This window comes from Alligator sinensis, unplaced genomic scaffold, assembly GCF_000455745.1.
Source record: "Alligator sinensis unplaced genomic scaffold, ASM45574v1 scaffold173_5, whole genome shotgun sequence".
Classification (NCBI taxonomy): Eukaryota; Metazoa; Chordata; order Crocodylia; family Alligatoridae; genus Alligator; species Alligator sinensis.
This window is the reverse complement of record NW_005842198.1, coordinates 331706-351677: the sequence shown is the minus strand read 5'-3', so window position 1 is coordinate 351677 and position 19972 is coordinate 331706. Positions and strand designations below refer to the sequence as shown.

Here is a 19972-nt window from a genome sequence, read left to right as displayed (position 1 = left end):
CCGCACTTCAAAAGGGATGTGGCCAGCCTGGAGAGGGTTCAGAGGAGGGCCACCCGCTTGGTGAGAGGGCAGTAGGACAGGCCCTACGAGGAGAGACTGAAGGACCTGAACCTGTTCAGCCTCAGCAAGAGGAGGCTCAGGGGGGACCTGGTGGCTGCCTACAAGCTCATCAGGGGAGATCAACCGCAAATAGACAGAGCCCTTTTCTCCCCAGCACCACCTGGGGTGACAAGGAACAATGGTAATAAGCTGATGGAGAATAGGTTTAGGTTAGAGATCAGAAGGCAATATTTTACAGTTAGGGTGGCCAAAATCTGGAACCAGTTTTCCAGGGAAGTGGTCCTCACCCCTACCTTGGGCAAATTCAAGAGGAGGTTGAATGACTACCTGTCTGGGGTCTTGTGAACCCAGCATTCATTCCTGCCTGTGGCAGGGGGCAGGCTAGATGATCTGTTCAGGTCCCTCCTGACCCTAGCTACTATGAAACTATGAATTAAAGTAAACAACTACAAAATAAAAGAACTGCGTTATGTTTATCTTTCCAAAGGTAAAGGACTCAGACATTGTATTAGTAAGATTTTTAGAGACAAATCACTGATAGGATTTCAAATAGATCCATAAGAGGTCATTCTGGGAAATCAAAGCTATTTGGTTTTCTTAGTCAAGTATTTCAAGGTCATAATAATATGTGCAAAATGCTAAAGGATCAACTATTATGGCTATTTGCTGATATAGCAATTAAGTCATGAAAAAATAATCTACCTATGGATATACTTTTTCATTTTGTGATGCAATCTTATATTCACTGATTTAATTTATTATTTTTCAGATTTCAGAATTCCAAGATATTCAGGAATGTGTCCATTAAGTATTATTGTCCAACTATTATAAAGGGTCTAAGCAAACAGCTTTTCAATGTAACCTGGTGAAAGCTGTAGAAACAAAGTGTCATTATGTTCTAATTGTTTTCACAAAATACTCATACATGGCAAGTGATTCCCTCTTGTCAAGTGATATTCATTTTGGGTTAAGTATTTTTTCACCACATTCCTTTCTGTAGGGAGCAGAAAGATTTCTATCTGGGGGGAACTTCAGAGTTAAAGAATTGTTCTGCCCTTTCCTAATTATTCAATTAGAGCATTTTTGCCTTATGGGGTCCACTGAACATAATTACATCAGCATATAAACACACTACTGAAAACAACCAAAAGATAAGACTGTTTTATTTTCAATGAAGCTGTCACCACTCTTAATGCTTGACTTGTTTATAAGTAGCAGTAATCGTAGCCAAGGAGAGGGAGGAAGCAAACAAGAGTTCGGAAGGGATTAGTGCAAAGCAAATAGGGAGGGACAGATTGCTTGCAGGCAAGGAGGGGTAAATGGACTCGCATAGCTCCAATACCACACTGGATTCCTGTCCAAACTACTATATAAACAATGGTTTAAGTGGCAGAAACAGCAGATCACAACTGGAAGAAAAAGCAGGGAGAGAATGAGGGGGCTCTTGTCGCACAGAATGGCATACATTTAATGCCCAACTGTCCCAAGTAGTTTAACCCCTTTCTAGCTCATCTTCTTCAGAGAAAAGTCTGGAATTACCTGATTCTCACGCAGTATTACCTGGATCTCTGAGCCCAAGCAGGTACTATTCTTGACTGAGAGAAGTCTTCCTTTCAATGGCTTACCTGACATTCTTATGCAACTTCTGGCCTCTAAGCATTTCAATGAAAGGAAGCAAATCCCAGCTGGGAAGCCTTCAGAAGAAAAAAACCTCAGCCTAGTCACACAGCTCAGCAACTTCCAATTATCTGAAGCAGGAAGATCTGGAAAGAGTCTGTCTATAGATGAGGAAAAACTAAACTGGCAGACACTTTATAAGTAGAGAAAAGAATAATGATCTCTTTGCATCTGATGAATTTATTCTGGTTCTGCCACAAGTCTTCAAGCAAGCAGAGGATCCATTCCTGAAATCTAAGGACCTTCTCTCACAGAATTTTTGAGGTTACTTTATATATACACACATAATCATCGAACACACTGTCTGTGACAACAATTACTGTATTACAATGCACCAACAAAAATATAATTTAAAGTAATTAAAAAGCTGCCCACTTAAAAACTGTTGATAACAGCACTACTTGGAATATTAAAACATCTGAAGTTAGTAACGAAATAACAATATATGCAATAGCAATATTTGTTTTAACATAAAATAGATTATCAAGGAATTAAATGTATGCCATACTGTATAAAAAGGTGGCTATTTTTCTTTTTAGTAACAAGTCTGTGAGAACTGCTATCAAGCTACGGATCAATCACCCTAATATTAGAGGTGTACCGATAGAGATTTTGGGTGCCGATACCAACAGCTGGCAGACATATGGCTACAACCTACACCCCTGATACTGACAGCTGGTATTTAAGGAGGCATATCAGCTGATACCGATCTGATACAGCTGCCATCAGCTGGTAAATCCATTGCGGTGGAAGGGAGGGGGGAGGGAAGGAGTGCGCAGGTTCAGATCCTCATGCCCCGTGGTGAGGAAGGGGGCAGGAGCCGGCACTGCCCAGTCAGGGCAGGGGGAGGGCACAGGATGGTGGTATGGCTAGTGGGTGGAGGGGGTGGCTCCCACCACTGTTTGCACCCCAAGAGGGCGGGGGGGAGGGGCATGTGCCCCCGGATCTGTGCAGGGCAGGATGGGCTGCAGTTTCAGGGTGGAACCAGAGCCAGGCTACGTGGGGTGCTTCTCACCAGGGGCTGGGCTTGAAGCGGATTCCAGCAGTGCTGGGAGATGGCTGCAGCCACCCCAAATTTTGCTGCAGCTCCACTTCCAGCCCCACGCTGCTGCACAGCTGTGGCTTTTCCTGGAACTTGGGTGGAGGTGGGGCATTCAGCCTTGGCTATGCTGGATGGTGGCACAGGGCTGGGAGCAGAGCTGTGGCAAAATCTGGGGTGGCTGCAGCCTCCTCCCAGCACCACTGGAGCCCACTCCGAGCCCAGCCCCCAGTGAGAAGGGCCCTGTGCAGCCCGGCTCTGGCTCCACCCCATGCCAAACAGATCCGGGGGGGGGCCGCACATGCTCTCCCCCTCCGGGGTGCAAGCAACAGTGGGAGCCAATCCTTCCCCATGAGCCGCACCTCCATCCCATGCCCTCACCCACCCAGTCTGGATAGCACCTGCCCAAGCTCCTTCCCTCACCGTGGGAGGCATTGATCTCCTCCCCCCACATCCCTTCCCTCCCCTCTCCCCTTCTGACTTATCAGCTGGAGGCAGTTCTCCACACTGCCGGCTCTGCTCCATGCTGCTCTGTGGCTGCGCACAACACGAGCATTTATCAGCCAAATTATCAGCCCCCTTGGGCTGACATCTGATATAGATACTTTTCTTTATATCAGTATCAACCTGATATCAGACCGATGTACCGGTGCACCTCTACCTAATATTGCTACATGTGTTGTTTCAAGCAAAGTTATATTGTTTTTAACATCCCTGTTTTTTTAATTAGTTAGATTTTTAAAAATCTTGCCATATGCACTTGAGTTTCCACAAAATATGCATGAAGTGTTATGCCATTATCTATATATTTATGTCTTCCCTCAATGAGGAAGTTCCACAGGCTTAATTTAAATAATTTATTGTTCTTTAAACTGATTTAAATTAAAATTTCTATAACTTCTTGTGTGGACACTCTTAATTAAGACTGGGTTATTTCTGTTTAGCTTAAACCCAGTCCAAGCTACCATGAAATCTGCCTTATTTAAAATCTAGAGGAAGTTCCCAAGGAAATTTATACCAGTTTTATTCATAGAATCATAGGGCTGGAAGGGACCCTGAAGGATCATCGGATCCAGCCCCCTGCATGAGCAGGGAAGACATCTGGGGTCAGATGCCCCCAGCCAGATGACTGTCCAGTCTTCTCTTGAAAACCCCTAGGGTGATTGCACCACCTCTGGGGGGAGCTTGTTCCATAGTCTGGACACCCTAGTTGTAAAGAAGTTTTTCCTAATGTTCAGCCTGAAACTATGTTCCAGGAGTTTGTGGCCATTGTTTCTAGTTTTCCCCCAGGGTGCTCTTGTGAACAGCTGTTCACTGAGCTCCTGATGTACGCCTCTGATATAGCGGTAAGCAGCAATAGAGCCCCTCTCAGCCTTCTTTTCTTTAGGCTGAAAAGTCCGACATCCCTCAGCCTCTCCTCGTATGGCTTGCCATGCAAGTCCCTGATCATACGGGTGGCCCTTCTCTGGACCCTCTTGAGCTTTGGCATGTCCTTGTTGAAATGTGGCACTCAGAACCGGATGCAATACTCCAGCTACGGCTGCACCGATGTTGACTAAAGCGAGAGAATCACTTCTTTGATTTTACTGGAGATGCATTGATTTGATGCATGCCAGAGTCTTATTGGCCCTAGGGGCTACTGCGTCGCATTGACGGCTCATATTCATGCTGGGGTCTATTGTTACCCCCAGATCCCTTTCATTTGTAGTGCTGGTCAGGTTAGCAATGCCCAGCCTGTACGTGTTCTGGGGGTTCTTCCTTCCCAGATGCAGCACTTTGCATTTCTCTATGTTGAATTTCATCTGGTTCCGTTCTGCCCAACGTGCCAGCCTATCTAGGTCTGCTTGCATCTGCAGCCTATCTGTGGGTGTGCCCGCACAACCCCGTATCTTGGTGTCGTCCGCAAACTTAGCCAATGGGCTTTTCACCCCACATCCAGGTCGTTGATGAAGATACTGAACAGCACTGGGCCAACTACTGACCCCTGGGGTATGCCGCTGCCCACATCTCACCAGGACAATACCAATCCATTCAGTTGGACTCTCTGCATCCTACCCCACAACCAGTTTCACACCCACTTGACAATCCCACAGTTGAGCCGATATCTTCCAGTTTTCTGATCAGTACCTCGTGGGATACCAGGTCAAAGGCTTTCTGGAAGTCAAGGTATATGATGTCAACTGCTTGTCTTTTGTCCAGGTGATGATTCACCTGATCATAGAAAGAAATTAGGTTCATCAGACAAGACCTGCCCATGATGAAACCATGCTGGCTGTCATTCAGTATCATGCCTTCTGTAAGTTTGTCACATATAGCCTGTTTGATTAATGTTTCTAGGATTTTCCCTGGAATAGAAGTTTGCTAACTGGCCTGTAGTTTCCTGGGTTTTCATGCTTCTCCTTCTTGAAGATGGGCATAACATTGGCCCTCTTCCAGTCCTTTGGGATTTCTCCAGAAGCCCATGATTTTTTAAAGATCTTTGCCAGGGGCTTTGCGATTACTTTGACCAACTCTTGCAGCGCTCTTGGATGGAGTTCATCCAGTCCTGCTGATTTATATATGTCTAATTTCTTTAACTGATCATACACCAGTTCTGTGGTAATGGTGGGAACGGTATCAATCCCACCCTGCTCATTTTGTGCCCTACCTGGCATGTTGCTCCCCTTGGTCTTGTGAAAGACCGAGGCAAAGTAGTCATTTAGGAGTTCCCTTTTTTCCTGGATGCTAGTGACCAGCTATCCTGAGGCATTGAGCTAGATGATGCAGATGATTATTAAATGGGTTAAAAAACCCCCAACACAGCTGCAATTAAACTGGCAAACTTTTCTTTCATAGATAAAATCTCTGGGATCAGTACCTTAAAATGAGCAAATACTGTGTTCTAATTTAAACAATTTGGGGCACAATTATTTATTTTTCTAAGATGTTTTCCCTCCTGTCAAGCTGTCACTCTCACAGCTGTGTGATTTAGAGTTCTGAGGATTTGTCTCAACCTGCCTTCAAGAGACCCTTGATTAGTGGCCAGCAGCATCTTGTGAGTGGCACAATGAAACAATTCTAAGCCCAGGCAGTAAGGTGCTTCTGACCCAGCTGCTGATGCCAATTCTCTCCACTGTGTGACTATGACAAAGAACGTTGCCAAAGCTGCCCCAGCTCTGGTGGGCCAGATAAAATGGCTCTGCGGGCCATAGGTGGTTGACTATGCCCTAGATCAGTGGATTCCAAACTTTTTTTTCCAGTCACAACTCCATTTACAGTCAGGAAATGTGGTGTAACACAGGCACTGTTAATCATGAGCCTGCAATTAACAGGGAGCAGGATCTCACCATGCTTCAACTGCTCCACAGTAATTATCCCCAAATTAGCAAAGTAAAAGGTGAACCAACACAATTTAGCCCTGTTTCAAACTGCTTTGGTTCAGCTCACAGCAGGGCAACTATGGACATAAGTAGAGTTACCAAAGAGCAGCTAAAGTCTCTTCCCCTATTAAGTGATTTCTGCCCTTAATTAACAAAGGGAACAGGTTACTGGCAAATGTAATTAAACAGAGGACAAGACTTTACTGAACTTATAGCATCACTGCCCCTTTGTGTACTTTTACAGTGCAATTAAGAGCTAACCTGTGGTGAAGAAACTGGCAAAGGGACAGTGATCACTGAACATCTGAGATGCAGTAGAGCCCTGCCTCTGTAGTAAGGGCTCACAATCCTCACTGTGACTGTTGCGTTCTACACTTTGGAAATACCTACCCCAGATCATATCCCCAAGGCTTCAATAAACACTGTGTTTCTCTTTACAGCCATCTTATAAGAGCAAAGCAAGAAGCAGTTTTCCTGCTTGGTAAAGGTTTTTGAGATTTTGGAACCTCTTCCCCATCTGCCTTAGAACAAACCAAAGAACGGAAAAGTAAAGACATGCATGTGCTCCAGAGTAGCCAATAGTCTTGTGGTTAGACTGCTCATCTGGGATATGGAAGACCCATGTTCAAATCATCCCTCTTCAGCCAGCTTGGAGCAAAAAACTGAACCAGACACTCTCAGGTTAACATCCTAACTAGTTAGCTATGTATGGCCATATAGGTGGACAGAGGTTTTTGGAAAAAAAAAAAAAAAGAAAAAAAAGGAAGAGCAGGGAGAGAGCAGAAGCTGCAATCAAGACTGCAGGGGTGGTTGCAAATCCTTCACCCCAGCTTGCAGTGCATCTTCCCTCTCCTCAGGGCAAGCAGACTGCACTGTGGCAGCAGGCAGGGACATTTTTGAGTCCTAAAAGCAACTAAGAATATCCCCCTTTTCCCTCCTCTTGGTACACCCTCCCTTCTGGCACTCACTGGCACTTCCCCTTCCCTCTCCTCCAAATACTCCCTCTGGCAGGGTTTGCCTAGGGCACAAATTATACCTTTGAGCACAGAAGGGGGGGAGGACACACTTGTGTGCTCTTCCCACTGTCCCTAGCTAACTTGGGAATACAGGGAGCAACTGCAAAGAATGCTAGGCTTGGGTTTAGCTGGAGACAGTGGCCTGTTGAAGGCTGGATACCCCCTTCCTGTACCTATTCCCAGTCAGCAGGAGACATCTAGGAGGACTGGGCAAGGAACAGGTGCAGGAAATGGAGGGAGCCACCTACCACTGTCCTAGCTGAGCCCAGCACTCTGGCAGTGGCCACTCAGAGGCATAATTAGCTAAGAGGGAATGCTGGAGATGGGGAATGGGAGGGGAGGTCCTGCTGAGTGCCAGGAGTGGGGAAAGGATTCTTACCTGCTTTTGGGTACTCAAAAAAAGTCCCTGGGTTCTGTTGCTGTGGTACAGTCTGAACTTAGTTCCCACTTGGATTCCACAGGGGATTCAGGTGTCTGGGGCACTGGGCAACCAGAGGATCTGGGATGTAAACTATACACTAGGAGAGTGTGATTGCACAACTACACCCCCCTGGATGCACCCTTGCAAAGCCATGTCTACTTGGCAAGCTTTCCATCCCCACCCTTCAAGCATGCTGTGCAACTCTACGTAGGATGCCTCCTAAACTGGAAGTAATGCAGCTGACTCTATGCAGCATCCTGGGTGACCTAACTGGCCCTGCAACTCACCAATGCTAAACAACCTGCCTAAAATGCTGTACAGTTGCAGCTGCACTGCTTCGGGTTAAGAAGACAGCCTCTCTGGAGCATCACAGCATACTTGAAAGGTGCTGATGTCAGAGATGTTAAGTTTCCCATGCAGGCATGGCCTAATTAATATTTTTAAAATACACACACACAAATCAGAAAAATGAAGGACAAGTCAGACAGAAAGACAAGAAAAAAGATGGACTCTATACCCAGTGGTTACAGTATTCACCAATCATATTCATGTTCCTGCTCCAATGAAAATTACTTATACAAAGTGGAACAGCTTCATCAGGAGAGATTGAAAGAGACCCCAGTTCAGAATAGTCTGTAGTATGGTGATTAAGGGCACTCACCTGTGATAGGGGGATATGGTACAAGTCAGTTTACCTCTCAATGCCATATTCAACAATAGGCTTAAGAAACTCCTCTTGACAAAACTTAACTGAATTCAGCATATTCCCATATACAGTTAGGCATTTACCAAGGAAATAAGATTTCATCTGACAATTATCTAACTGGGAAAAGGTACTGCTATTAAAACAACAGCAGGCATGACATCCCCAAAACTATTTCATCTTCAAAAGTATTCCTAGCCTTACTAACAATGAAACTATAGTTGTGTTCCTCAAAACAATCTTATAAAAAAAATCAAATGATTTGCCTAGAAACTGCAAGCCAGTGTCAATTAGGAATGAAGCCTCCAGAAATCCTGACTTTCGTTCCTCAAACATTAAATTATGCACTCTTGGGTTTTAAATTTAAGTATTATGCTTCTTGAGGAAGGTTACTTTGCATCTTTGTAATTTTTAAGATGAAACATTGTTTGCAAAATTAGTAATTTTATGGTGATTTTAACAATTACCCTATTCTAGAATGACATTATTGGGTAAGTACAAAATGAAAAATGTACAAGAGTCAAATTTGTAATAAAATTTGTTGAAAGATAGTTTTACTATAAATATAATCAGCACCTGAATTCAGCTTAATTACAGCACTTTCTGCTGTAATCACCAACTTTTCTCTTGTATGGGCAAAGAAAAACATTTGAATGCGCTTTCCAGGCATCTGTCTGGAGATGCTACTGATATAAAAACAGAAGCCACAAGCCACCATCACAAGTATCAGTTTGTTCAACAACATCCATGAATCTATGAATCCAGAGATGACCTTAGCGGGGTGCGGGGCCCAAGGGCAAATCAGCCAGTGCAAGGCTCCTTTAACATTGCGAGGGGCGGGTCTGCAGTTGATCCGCCTGGCTCCCACCCAGCTCCACAGGGCCCCCAAAACATGGGGACCAGCATGGTCGCCCTGATTTGCACCCCGCAAAGGACAGCCCTGACAACATCAATCAATTCTACCTTCACTAATATCAAAAAGGAATATAATTCTTGAGGCCAATTCTAAAGCACAGAAGAAAAGCCTTCAAAAGTAAAAAGGAAAATTTTGGATTCTCACCTGCGAGTCCTCATCTTTGAATGACCTTTGTGGAGTCTGCTTAGCATCAGACAATTCATCTGAAGACTCATTTTTTCTCTTTTGTTTTTTACCCAATGTGATAATAAGTTTGCTGTTGCAAAACAAAAATTAAGAACAAAATCAATGCATATAAGTTTATGCAGTCAAGATAAAAATCATCTAGATAAAAAGACTTATTTTTCACTTTTTATGACAAATATCATAATTGCAGACATGAAAGCAAAGATTTAGGTCTCATCTTAGAAATTCTGCAGTCAGCTTCAGTGGAACATAACTGGGCCCTTAGAAAGACAGATGACTTGAAACAATTCAACAATTAGTATTTGCTATTTAATTTGAACTGATTAAATACAACAAATCTTATTGAGAACCTCTGTATTTCTTCCTATGGGCAAATGCCTACTAACTTTTACAAACTCCTCACTGTGCCAACCAAGAAATTAAAAACTAAACACTTAAAAGCAGCTGACTATGTACAGAGCAACAATTGAACATGTGTCACCTCCAAATCACCTTCAACACAGAAATTCTGATTTCCCTTTATTTGAAGCATGAAACTTAAAATACAGAAGCCGTAGGTCTGAGTAGAAGTATAATAGTAAACACAAAATATATATCGTAAAACAAATTTCTATAATGTGTACATTCACAGCTTCAAATTAATTACTGTTTGCTAAAAATTAGGAAATTGCAAAATGTGATTTTCTGGAATTAAAAACACCAAACCAAACCAAACCAAACCAAGAACTAGAGAGGCCTGTGTTTACTCAACAATGGCAGAATCCATAAACAAAGCTGAAGACTCGAACTGTGGGTAAATTACAATTCTAACGGAAAAAAGAACTAATTAGTTCTTAGTTTACATTCAAAGGTTACATAGAGTGGCAATATCAATAATATCATTCATTTGTTGTTAACCAGAGGGTGTCAAAATATCTATATATTTTTCATTTTTTAAATCTGACAAGTGCTACTCTTCAAATGTATTCTCATTGGAATAATCACAGAGTGATTACAATCAATCCAACACAATCATGGATAAAGAGCTGTCCTTAAATATATACTTTACATAATACAGATTTGATAATTACATGCTATGTCAGCAGTGAGATAATTGTTTTAGCATACAAATATCTTCTGCTATTTCGCAGCTTTAACTAAAGATAGGACCTTAGTCTTTATTCACTGCTAGTACCAGTATTTTACATCAAAACAAGATAGGACACGTTAGACGTGTGAAGAGTAAAAATAATGAGGGAAACTGACTGCATCCTTTTTTTTCCCCAACTTGATTGTGTTTTCTAAGGTAAAGGACCAAGTAAAACAGGCGGATCATACAAAAGCATTATGCCTCCAACCATCCGCAGAATTACAAAATCAATAAAATCCTAAACCACCAACCTGAGCCAATTAAAAGAAACAGCCCCAGCACAAGAGTGGTTGGTGAGAATAGATCTCTTCCTCATACATCTGGCTTTTGCAAATAAGTAGATTTGACTGGGTTGGATTTGCAAACCACCTTCTTGAATGATCAACTGAATTGCTCACCAATGCCCAACACTTAATTAAATCACAATTTTACACATTAAAGGCAACATGCCTGGTCCATATTAAACTTTGAAAGTATGTTAGTTAAACATGTGTCAATGAAATCCTAGACACGCGATTCTCAACCTTTTCTGGTTCAACACACCCTTCTATAACTTTTCTGGCTTTAGTTGCACTTCAGTTTCTCAGCTTACCTTGGTGGTTCTCAACTGGTATGCTACAACCACCACCAGGTAAAACCAGTGGCATAACTAAAAAGTTTCACTTCCTGAGCAAAATTCCTCTGTGCCAAGGGAAAGATGGATAGTCTCAATTTTAAAGAACTATTTTCAAGTTCATTTTTATAGTATTTATGCCACTTATCCCACCAGTCTTTTTTTGGGGGGGGGAAGCCTCTCCAGCTGCAAAAATACTAGGGCTCACGCCTGCAAAAATACATAAGCAACTATACATGCAGCTGAGGATCTAAGCCATTTAGTCACTGTTTAAAACCTTCTAGGGTACACTGCAAAATTCACGAGGTTGCCCATTTGACAATATCTTAAAGACGTTCCTAGACCTGTTATAAATCTCAGAATCATAGTAAAGTAGGGCTGGAAGGGACCTTGGGAGGTCATCTAGTCCAATCACCTGCTCTCGGAAGGACTGATCCTGACTAAACCATCTCAGTCAAGTGACTGTCTAATTTGCTCTTAAAAACTTAAAAGAAGGGAGATTCCACAAACTCTCTGGCTAGCTTATTCCAATGCTTACCCACCCTCCAGGTGAGAAAGTTCTTGCTAATATCCAACCTAAATATCCTGTGCTGAAATGTAATCCCATTGCTCCCTGTCCTGTCCCTTGCAGCCAGAGAGAATAACCTATCTTTATCTTCCATATAACCACCATTCAGGTATTTGAAGACTTTATCAAATCCCCAACTCACTTTTTTTTTCCTGACTAGTGCTTTCAATACCAGTTCTTTCAGCCTTTTTTTTTTTTGTAAACCATGTTTCCTAGGCCTCTCCTTAAACTGGCAATTCTAAATGATTTGAGACAAGAGTCATTCTACCTTGTCCATCTGACACCAATTTTCATCAGTGCCCTTTTAATAGACAAGTCACTTTATAAGGAAGAGAAAAGATGTACAGGCTTCAGAATTCTATTATAAAAGCCTAAGTCTATCTGTCTGTAATGCTTTACTCATGCTCTGATTGGCTGATGGAAACAGCCAATCAGAGTTCTCCAAGCCTGGAGGAGTACCGCGATGATTCTGAAGCTGAGCAGAGGCCAGTGCTGCAAGCAGCACCAAGGACCAGACAGGGGTTGGGGGACCCAGGACCAGCAGTGCTGGCCTCTGCTTCCCCCCACCCACTCCCTGAAAGAGTCAGAACAGCAGCAGCATGGGGCGTTAGGTGGTGGCACTCCATCCCAGCTCCCCGCCTGCTTGGTCATTCTTGACAGGCAACTGGCTAGTCCACTATAGAAGCCGAATCACCCACAGAAGTCTACAGACCGTACCTTCCACATTCAGCTCAGGATATGGTCCTGGTTGCAATTACATGTGCTCTGGAATACCATGTCACAATTGGCCAGACCTCAGTATTCCCAAAGGCCAAACTGCTCTACTCTTAAATTCTCAACCCCCCTTTTGGCCAAGTAGGAGTTATGAACTGATTTCCCTCATATTCTAGAAAGCAACTAATGGATTCATTTGCAGCTTGAGGGCAGGAGAGGTATTATCCTTGGGAAAGAACCCTACAAAACCAGAGCAGAGAACACTTGGATAAAGAGCTCCAATTGAAGTTGGATACAAGAAGGTATAAGATAGCAAAAAAAGCTCTGGTGTGATCCAGTCTTCCCTAGAATACGGTGGACAGGAGAAACTATGCACCATGGAAGTTTGCAGTAATCCCATTCAAATGAAATCCACATCCTTGCCGACTCACCTAAAGTTTAGCTTGCTTGTTCCCACATATTCCCATATATTACTGAACTAGGACAGTGCTAGGGAAAATGGCAATCAGTACCTGCACAAAAGAGAAGCCCCCACCTATGTAAAACTGTAGAGGGTGATGACTGTCCCTGAACAATGCAACTACATAAAATCAATCTGCAGTAGCAGAATCCCAGGACCTTGCCAGCTGAGAATCATCTGGAAGCCTACCAAAAAAGTAGAGAAGAGAAGAAAATAGCAAAAATTCCTGATAAATGAACCTTCAAAGGTTGTTGCTAAGGAAAAGTTATAACTTAGCAAGGAACCAGTAGGATTCAAAACATGGATCTCACACACCACACAATAAAGGCAGAATTAAGATATATTGTCTAAGTTCAAAACATTAACTGATACGATCAATGTTTTTAAGGGCAAGCTGGACAGCTAGCATTCAACATGTCTATCGACTTTCCACATACAATTTATGCACTCAGTCTAAATTATTATTTACTAAATATCTAAATCCATGTATTATTAGTAGATGTAACTAGCGGTGTCAATCTGTAATTGTCACTTGTTGATCCTATCACTGAAATAAGTAAACAAAAAACAAAGCCGAACAAATTAATCCATGTGGTTAAATTTGTAACTAAGACTTTTTTAAGTGAGATCATATGATTTTTTTTTTTCTTTGAAGTGTTAAATGAGCAGTAAAGTCAAAATCATAACCTGTACAGAAATATAGATGTTTTAAAATAATACCTATCATATGTGAATGGAAAATAAGTATTAAAGGAGTACTTTAATAATGGCAAAAAAGGAGAGAAAGAGTAAATATAAACTGAACAAACAGAAATATGATTACAATATTTTTATTTTTTCAATTGCTATATTAATACAAAATATAGTTCCATTAATACATGGTGCCAAGTTAAGTATCCAAAATTGAAGAAAATGTCAGAGGTGGCCTTAATTTATCTACCTGTGTGTCTTTTATTACACAATTGCATATATTTTTCACCCATAAAACCAGTCTCATTCCTCTCTGGCATTTTATTACACTTGAGGACTTGAAGAAATGTTTAAGATTTCTTCTGCTTAAAAAAAAAAAAAAAATCGCCCAGAATGCCAATGGTCTGGAAGTGTACTGAATCCCACATAAAGCTAGAAACTTTAGACCAGAGGCAGGCTATTATTTCGACTGGAAGGCCGCAAGGGTAGCCCCGCCCCTTGATGGGTACCCCGCTCCCTGGTCGTCATCTTGGAATGAGAAGTCCTGTCCTCTAGCCCCTGACCTTTGCCACTGGAAGTCCCTCCTCTTGCACCTGGAAGTACTCCTTTTGGCAAGGGGGTTGCCATCTTGGAACCAGAAAAAAAACAAAATTGTATTCTAAAAATCAAACATCTATTACAACATACATTAATTTGATTTTTTTTTAAATTGTCCTGATTTATATGCGTTTGCACAGTGTACACAGTGGTGATTGCATAATAGCTTAAAATGAAGTTTTACTTTTGTATATTGTAGTGCAGTATGAATGGGGAATATAGAGTTTATGGGGGGCTGTGGGTGTGTGTGTGAATTTGTGCATGTAGGGTATAGGGTAGGGTGTGATTGTTTCCTGACTGAACTGCATAATTTTCACAGAATGATCAAAGTAAAACTATAATGTTATTTAAATAAATAAGCCCAACATCCTGGCACTTGTCACTGCACCCATTATCTCCACATACCATATTTACCTAAATACAAGATGACTTAAAATTGAAGACAACACCCCCCCAGAATTAAATTCTATACTTGGAAAATAATAAATTCATTATAACTTTCCATGTATAGAATCTAATTGGTGGAAGGTCACCTGAAAATTGACCTCACCCCTACTGCTATGGCAGTGGAAAGTAACAGTTGAAGGCCAGACTACCACCTTGTCCTTCTGTCCCCCATGCCTGAGCCTATCTCCCCCTGTCATTCACTCCTTCCAGTGCCTGCCCCCTGCCACTTGCCCCCCACCATGTTGCCCCCCTGCTACTCCATGCCTATGCATGTCCCGTCACCTGCCTCCCTGTGCTCCCTGCCCCATGCCGCTGTACCCATGCCTGACCCCTGCCACCTGTTCTCCCATGCCTGTGCCCCTTGCTGCTTGCCCCCCGCCCATATCTGTGGCTACCTCCCATCCCACTTCCATCTGTCACCTGACTACTGTCCCTATCCATGCCTGCCCCACACACCTTTCTTCCCCCACCTTCTGCACCCCGACACTGCCACTTACTTTCTGCTGCTTTGCTCTTGTTCCATAGCAATCAGTAGCAGCCCTGGCTCCATACTGCCCAGCCAGGCAGAAGCAGTGGTGGCAGCTCTGGGTCCAGTTGGGAGCAGAGCAGCCCAAGACCAAAGCTAGAGATAAGCTACTGCCTGCCTCAGGTACTTGGATCTACAACAGGGTTGGGCAAAATATGGCCCGCAAGGCCATTCTATCTGGCCCATGGAGCTCCTAAAAAATTTTTGAAAATTTAAATTTATATCCTTGGTTCCTATAAAAAAAAAAAAAAAAAAAAAAAAAAAAGACAGAAACCAGGGGCAGTAGGACTGAGGGGAATCCTCAGCGGGCTCCTGCAACAGCAGGGCCCACCCAGCCCTGCCCCAGCACAGGAAGCTCAGCTAAGTGGGGGGAGGGAGGCGGGGGGGAGGGCAGGAGACGAGCTGGTGTGGAGCATGGGGAAAAGCGGCCTCTCCCCTGCCCTGTGGCCAGCGATCCCTGCTGCAGCTGCTCACAGCCCACAAGGGGCTGTCCTGAGCAGGCACAGGCAGCCCCATGCGGGCTGTGAGCAGCTGCAGTGCGGGGCACTGGCCACGGGGCGGGCGAGGGGCTGCTTTTCACTGGCACTCAGCACTAGCTTGTAACCCGGCCCCGCACCGGCTCCAGGTTCACCCAATCGGGGCTGTGCTGCAACGGCAGCAGCTGCACCCCCGACTTGCCACACTGGGCAGTGTTTGCTGCTGCTGCCCACCTGGAGCAGCCCCAACGAGTAAGCCCAGAACCGGCACAGCCCAGGCTGGCAGTGGGGGTGGGTTACAGGCTGGTGCTGAGTGCGGTGGTCAAGCGGCCCTCTGCCCTCCCCGTGGCCGGCACCCCACTCTGCAGCCCCTCGCAGCCCACGTACAGCTGCCTGTGCCTGCTCTGAACAGCCCCATGCGGGCTGCGAGCGGCTGCAGCAGGGAGCGAGGGTCATGGGGTGGGTGAGGGGCCACTTTTCCCTACGCTCCGCACCAGCTTTTTCCCCTGCCAGGGAGCAGGGGGTCAGGGCTGCACACTGCCCCCCGCCTGTACTGCGGGGCTGGGGGGCACTGGGAGTGAGCAAGTGCGGGAGCATAGGGCCCGCACCAGTGTCCCAGGGCTAGTGCCAGCAGGGGTCAGAGCAGGGCGGCAGGAGTACAGGGTCCCAGCTGGCAGGGGCTCTATGGAACCAGGCCAGCTCCCCACTCTCCCTGCTGGTGCAGCCCAACCTGGCTCCACAGGTCCCTGCCAGCCGGCGCCCTGCTCTGGGCCCCACCAGTGCTGGCCCTGGGACATTGGTCCCAAGATGGTGACCAGGGAGCGAGGCATCTGTCAAGGGGCGAGGCTACTCATGCAGCCCTCCATAGCTTGCCAAAGCTGGGTAAGTGGCCCTCCACCCGAAATAATTGCCTAACCCTGATCTACGACAAGGTCCCCCCCCGCCCCGCCATGTTATTTAGGGGGAAGTGATGGGGGTGTGGGGCAGATCTCATCTTGGATTTGGAAAAAATAGAGTATTACTGTTGTTAATGACTTTATGGTTAAGTACTGAAATTTCCAAGTTTTTAAAATACTGTTTAAAAATGAGTACCAGTCAAGACATCTATTCAAAAAAATTTTTTTTGGTTATTGGACTAACAATACATAAGTTAATACAACAGCCACAGAAAAATGCAGATATAGAATTAGTCTTTTTCTATATGTACCTAGATAGTCTTTTGCATCCACATCTTTCAGTTCATACATTGTTCAGACCATTTTTGGACTTCCTTGGAAGTCTAACATTTTGCATTTAAAACAAGAGAAAAAAGTATGGTCTCTTCCTCCTCCCACTGCCTTTGGCTTGAGAAACTAGTGGAGGGAAAACACCACTGAAGTGACATAACTGAGTAACCATAATCATAAAAATGAAAGGTCAGCATCCAGGAGAGATAATGATTGACTGTGATCTCATTTTTTGACACGGGCATTGCATACAGACAATTGAATTACATCAAAAAAGTGTTACCATACTGAATCTGAACTCTGTAAATGTAACTATTTTTTGATGCAGGAAATCTTAAAATCTCTTAGGGATTTTAATGAAAATCCCTTATATCACCACAGCATCACTGCTGAGTGACTGCTTGTCATTAGATTCACATTTTATTCAGGTACTAACTTTGTTCAAGTTGGTAACCTGTAACTGAGAATCAAGTGTTGAGTTATTTTTAATAGAAAACTTTTAGAGCCCATAACTCCTATGACAAATCTCGTGTTTACTATAAAAAATTATTTAAAATACTAATTCTGGAATAAATGTGTGTGTTAGTTCTGGAATTATTCTTTTAATTAGTCAGGGAAGTAGATAGAAGCGTTAAGCAAAACCAAAGGGGAATCAAATTCAATCCTCTGAAATACCAGGTCAAAAATCTAGAATAAGAAAATGTCTTTGCAGTTGTGAGATTATACAGGAACATATCCATTCCAATGCATTACTAATGAATTAAAATAGGTTCCATAATCACTTATGAAGCACTGAAAAAAAAATAACTTAGAACATTCTCAGAATTCACAAAATGACTCCCAGCAAATCATTCTGTTATCTAGATAAAACACAAATTTTAATTATTTTGGACAGATTGTTTTTGCTGCCAATACAGGTGGGGAAGAAAGAGGAGGGTTCTAGGACAACACCTTTGGATACTCTAAATGACCAGAATCATTTCCAGTTCTACCCTGTTAACTCTATAATGTGCAAATCTGACATGCCTTTTAACTCTATAGTAACCCAAAGTGAAAATCTAAATTTTGTTATTCTGTGAAAAAGTGACAAAAATAAATCAAGGCTGTTTTTCACTCCTGTTAGCCTTGGTAAGGGAGCACAGCTGGCAGTGAAAGTGTAACCTGTAGCTCATTTCCTTTGTGCAAAGTCATTTACTGAATTCCAATCAGTTACACTTGGACAAACCTATTAACCATCATGACATTGCATAAGTCTCACTGAGGACACAATTCAGCTCATAAAACCTTTCACCAGCAATTCTGCCTGAGGAGAAGTGTCCCCAGTTTGATCCCAGATCACTCAGATCCCAGAATGAATTTGCACCTCTACTGATGATAACTGAAAAAAAAAAAAATTTCCTTCTTGTAAATGGAACATATCTGATATAGAAATAATTTAGAAACAAACAAAAAAAGAGCTGCATCAAATCATACCAGGAAGGATTTTGCTTTCAATTAAAACAAAAATACATAAATGGTAAGCATAAACATTCTGAACAACTTCTTAAAATGTATTTGCCTCATTACATTCCAGGCACTGCTGTTAGCTTCACCAATATTTCTGTGTCATCAGTCATTTAAAAAAAAGTTGTTTATAAAGTATTCTCCAGTGCACCGCAGAATTATGGAAATGTAATTTTCACATGGAGAGATGATTTATTTTTGTCTCTTAATGTCCTCATTGTATTTAGCTAGCTTGAATTTAAGGAGGAAGAAAGGGGGCTCATGTTAAACAGAAACACGTTTTTTTTGTCTCCTAAAGTTTCTCAAAAAAAGCCGAAAATTGCAACAACAGAAATTTAATGTCTATTTACTCTTCCAATTTTAAATATCTACAACTAAAAATACCATATTTTCTCACACAACGCACCCCCCTTTCTCCAAAAACCAGCTGCTGGAAATTGGAGTGCATATTATATTCAAGAAAATATGGTAGGGGCAGGTTTTGTTGTTTATGGGTGAAACCAAAAGTAAATGCTACAAAGATCTACAGGGAGCAGAAAGGTTATCAGACTCAACTCCTTAGCTACTGCTACTCTTACTCATTACAAGGAAATATTTTTCTTCTTCTTTCTGCCTTTCAAATACAAGGCGTGCATTATATTCTCGGGCATGAGGCATGCAAAAATATATTTATTCCCAGGATAAAGCCATAAATGTTCACTGTATTTTAATTATCTTCTTCCATACAGTACCTGCAGTCCTTCAAACGTATTAGTCAAGCACAGTATTCACTGTCATAACTAGTCCATTTCAGTTTAATAGTAAGATTACTGAGCTGGAATTTTCAAAGGGCATTAAGAGACTTAGATGTCCATTTGGACCTTTACCTAATTCTCCTCAGCCGCTTTGAATATCCCAACCTTTCTATATATTTTTAAATAATACCAACAGGTTTAGGACTGTACAAAAATTGAAGAGAGCACAATTACACTCTGGAGATCTTATATATATTTCATAGATTTCATAGACATCAGGGCTGGAAGGGACCTCGGAAGATCATCGAGTCCAGCCCCCCGCCCAAAGGGCAGGAAGTCAGCTGGGGTCATAGGATCCCAGCAAGATAAGCATCCAGTTTCATCTTGAAGGTGTTCAATGAAGGCGCTTGAACCACCTCCGGTGGCAGGCTGTTCCAGACCTTGGGGGCTCGGACAGTAAAGAAGTTCTTCCTTATGTCCAGCCTGAAACGATCTTGAAGTAGTTTGTGACCATTCGACCTCGTCATCCCTTGGGGCACTCTGGTGAACAAATGTTCCCCCAGATGCTGGTGGTCACCCTTGATAAACTTGTAGGTGGCCATCAGATCACCCCTGAGCCTGCGCTTTTTCAGGCTAAAGAGCCCCAGGGCACTCAGCCTGTCATCGTAGGGTCTGCTTCCCTGACCTCTGATCATGTGCGTGGCTCTTCTCTGGACTCTCTCAAGCTTCTCCACATCCTTTTTGAATTGTGGAGCCCAAAACTGGACACAGTACTCCAGCTGCGGCCTCACTAAGGCCGAGTACAGGGGGAGAATGACGTCCCGGGATTTGCTTGAGAAGCATCTATGGATGCAAGCCAGCGTTTTGGGGATTTGCTTGAGATCATCGAGTCTGACCCCCTGCATAGGCAGG

The 19972-nt window shown here is 43.2% G+C and overlaps 1 protein-coding gene across 16 annotated transcripts in view; it reads right to left on the bottom strand.

Annotated features, from left to right (window-relative positions):
* CHD9 (chromodomain helicase DNA binding protein 9) overlaps window positions 1–19972 on the bottom strand; it is a 205391-nt gene that overhangs the window by 114889 nt on the left and 70530 nt on the right. For all 16 annotated transcript variants that reach the window (XM_025207519.1, XM_025207521.1, XM_025207511.1 and 13 more), the window contains one exon: window positions 9336–9447. In XM_025207519.1, the coding sequence (XP_025063304.1) occupies window positions 9336–9447 (112 nt within the window). The remainder of the gene's footprint in view (window positions 1–9335; window positions 9448–19972) is intronic.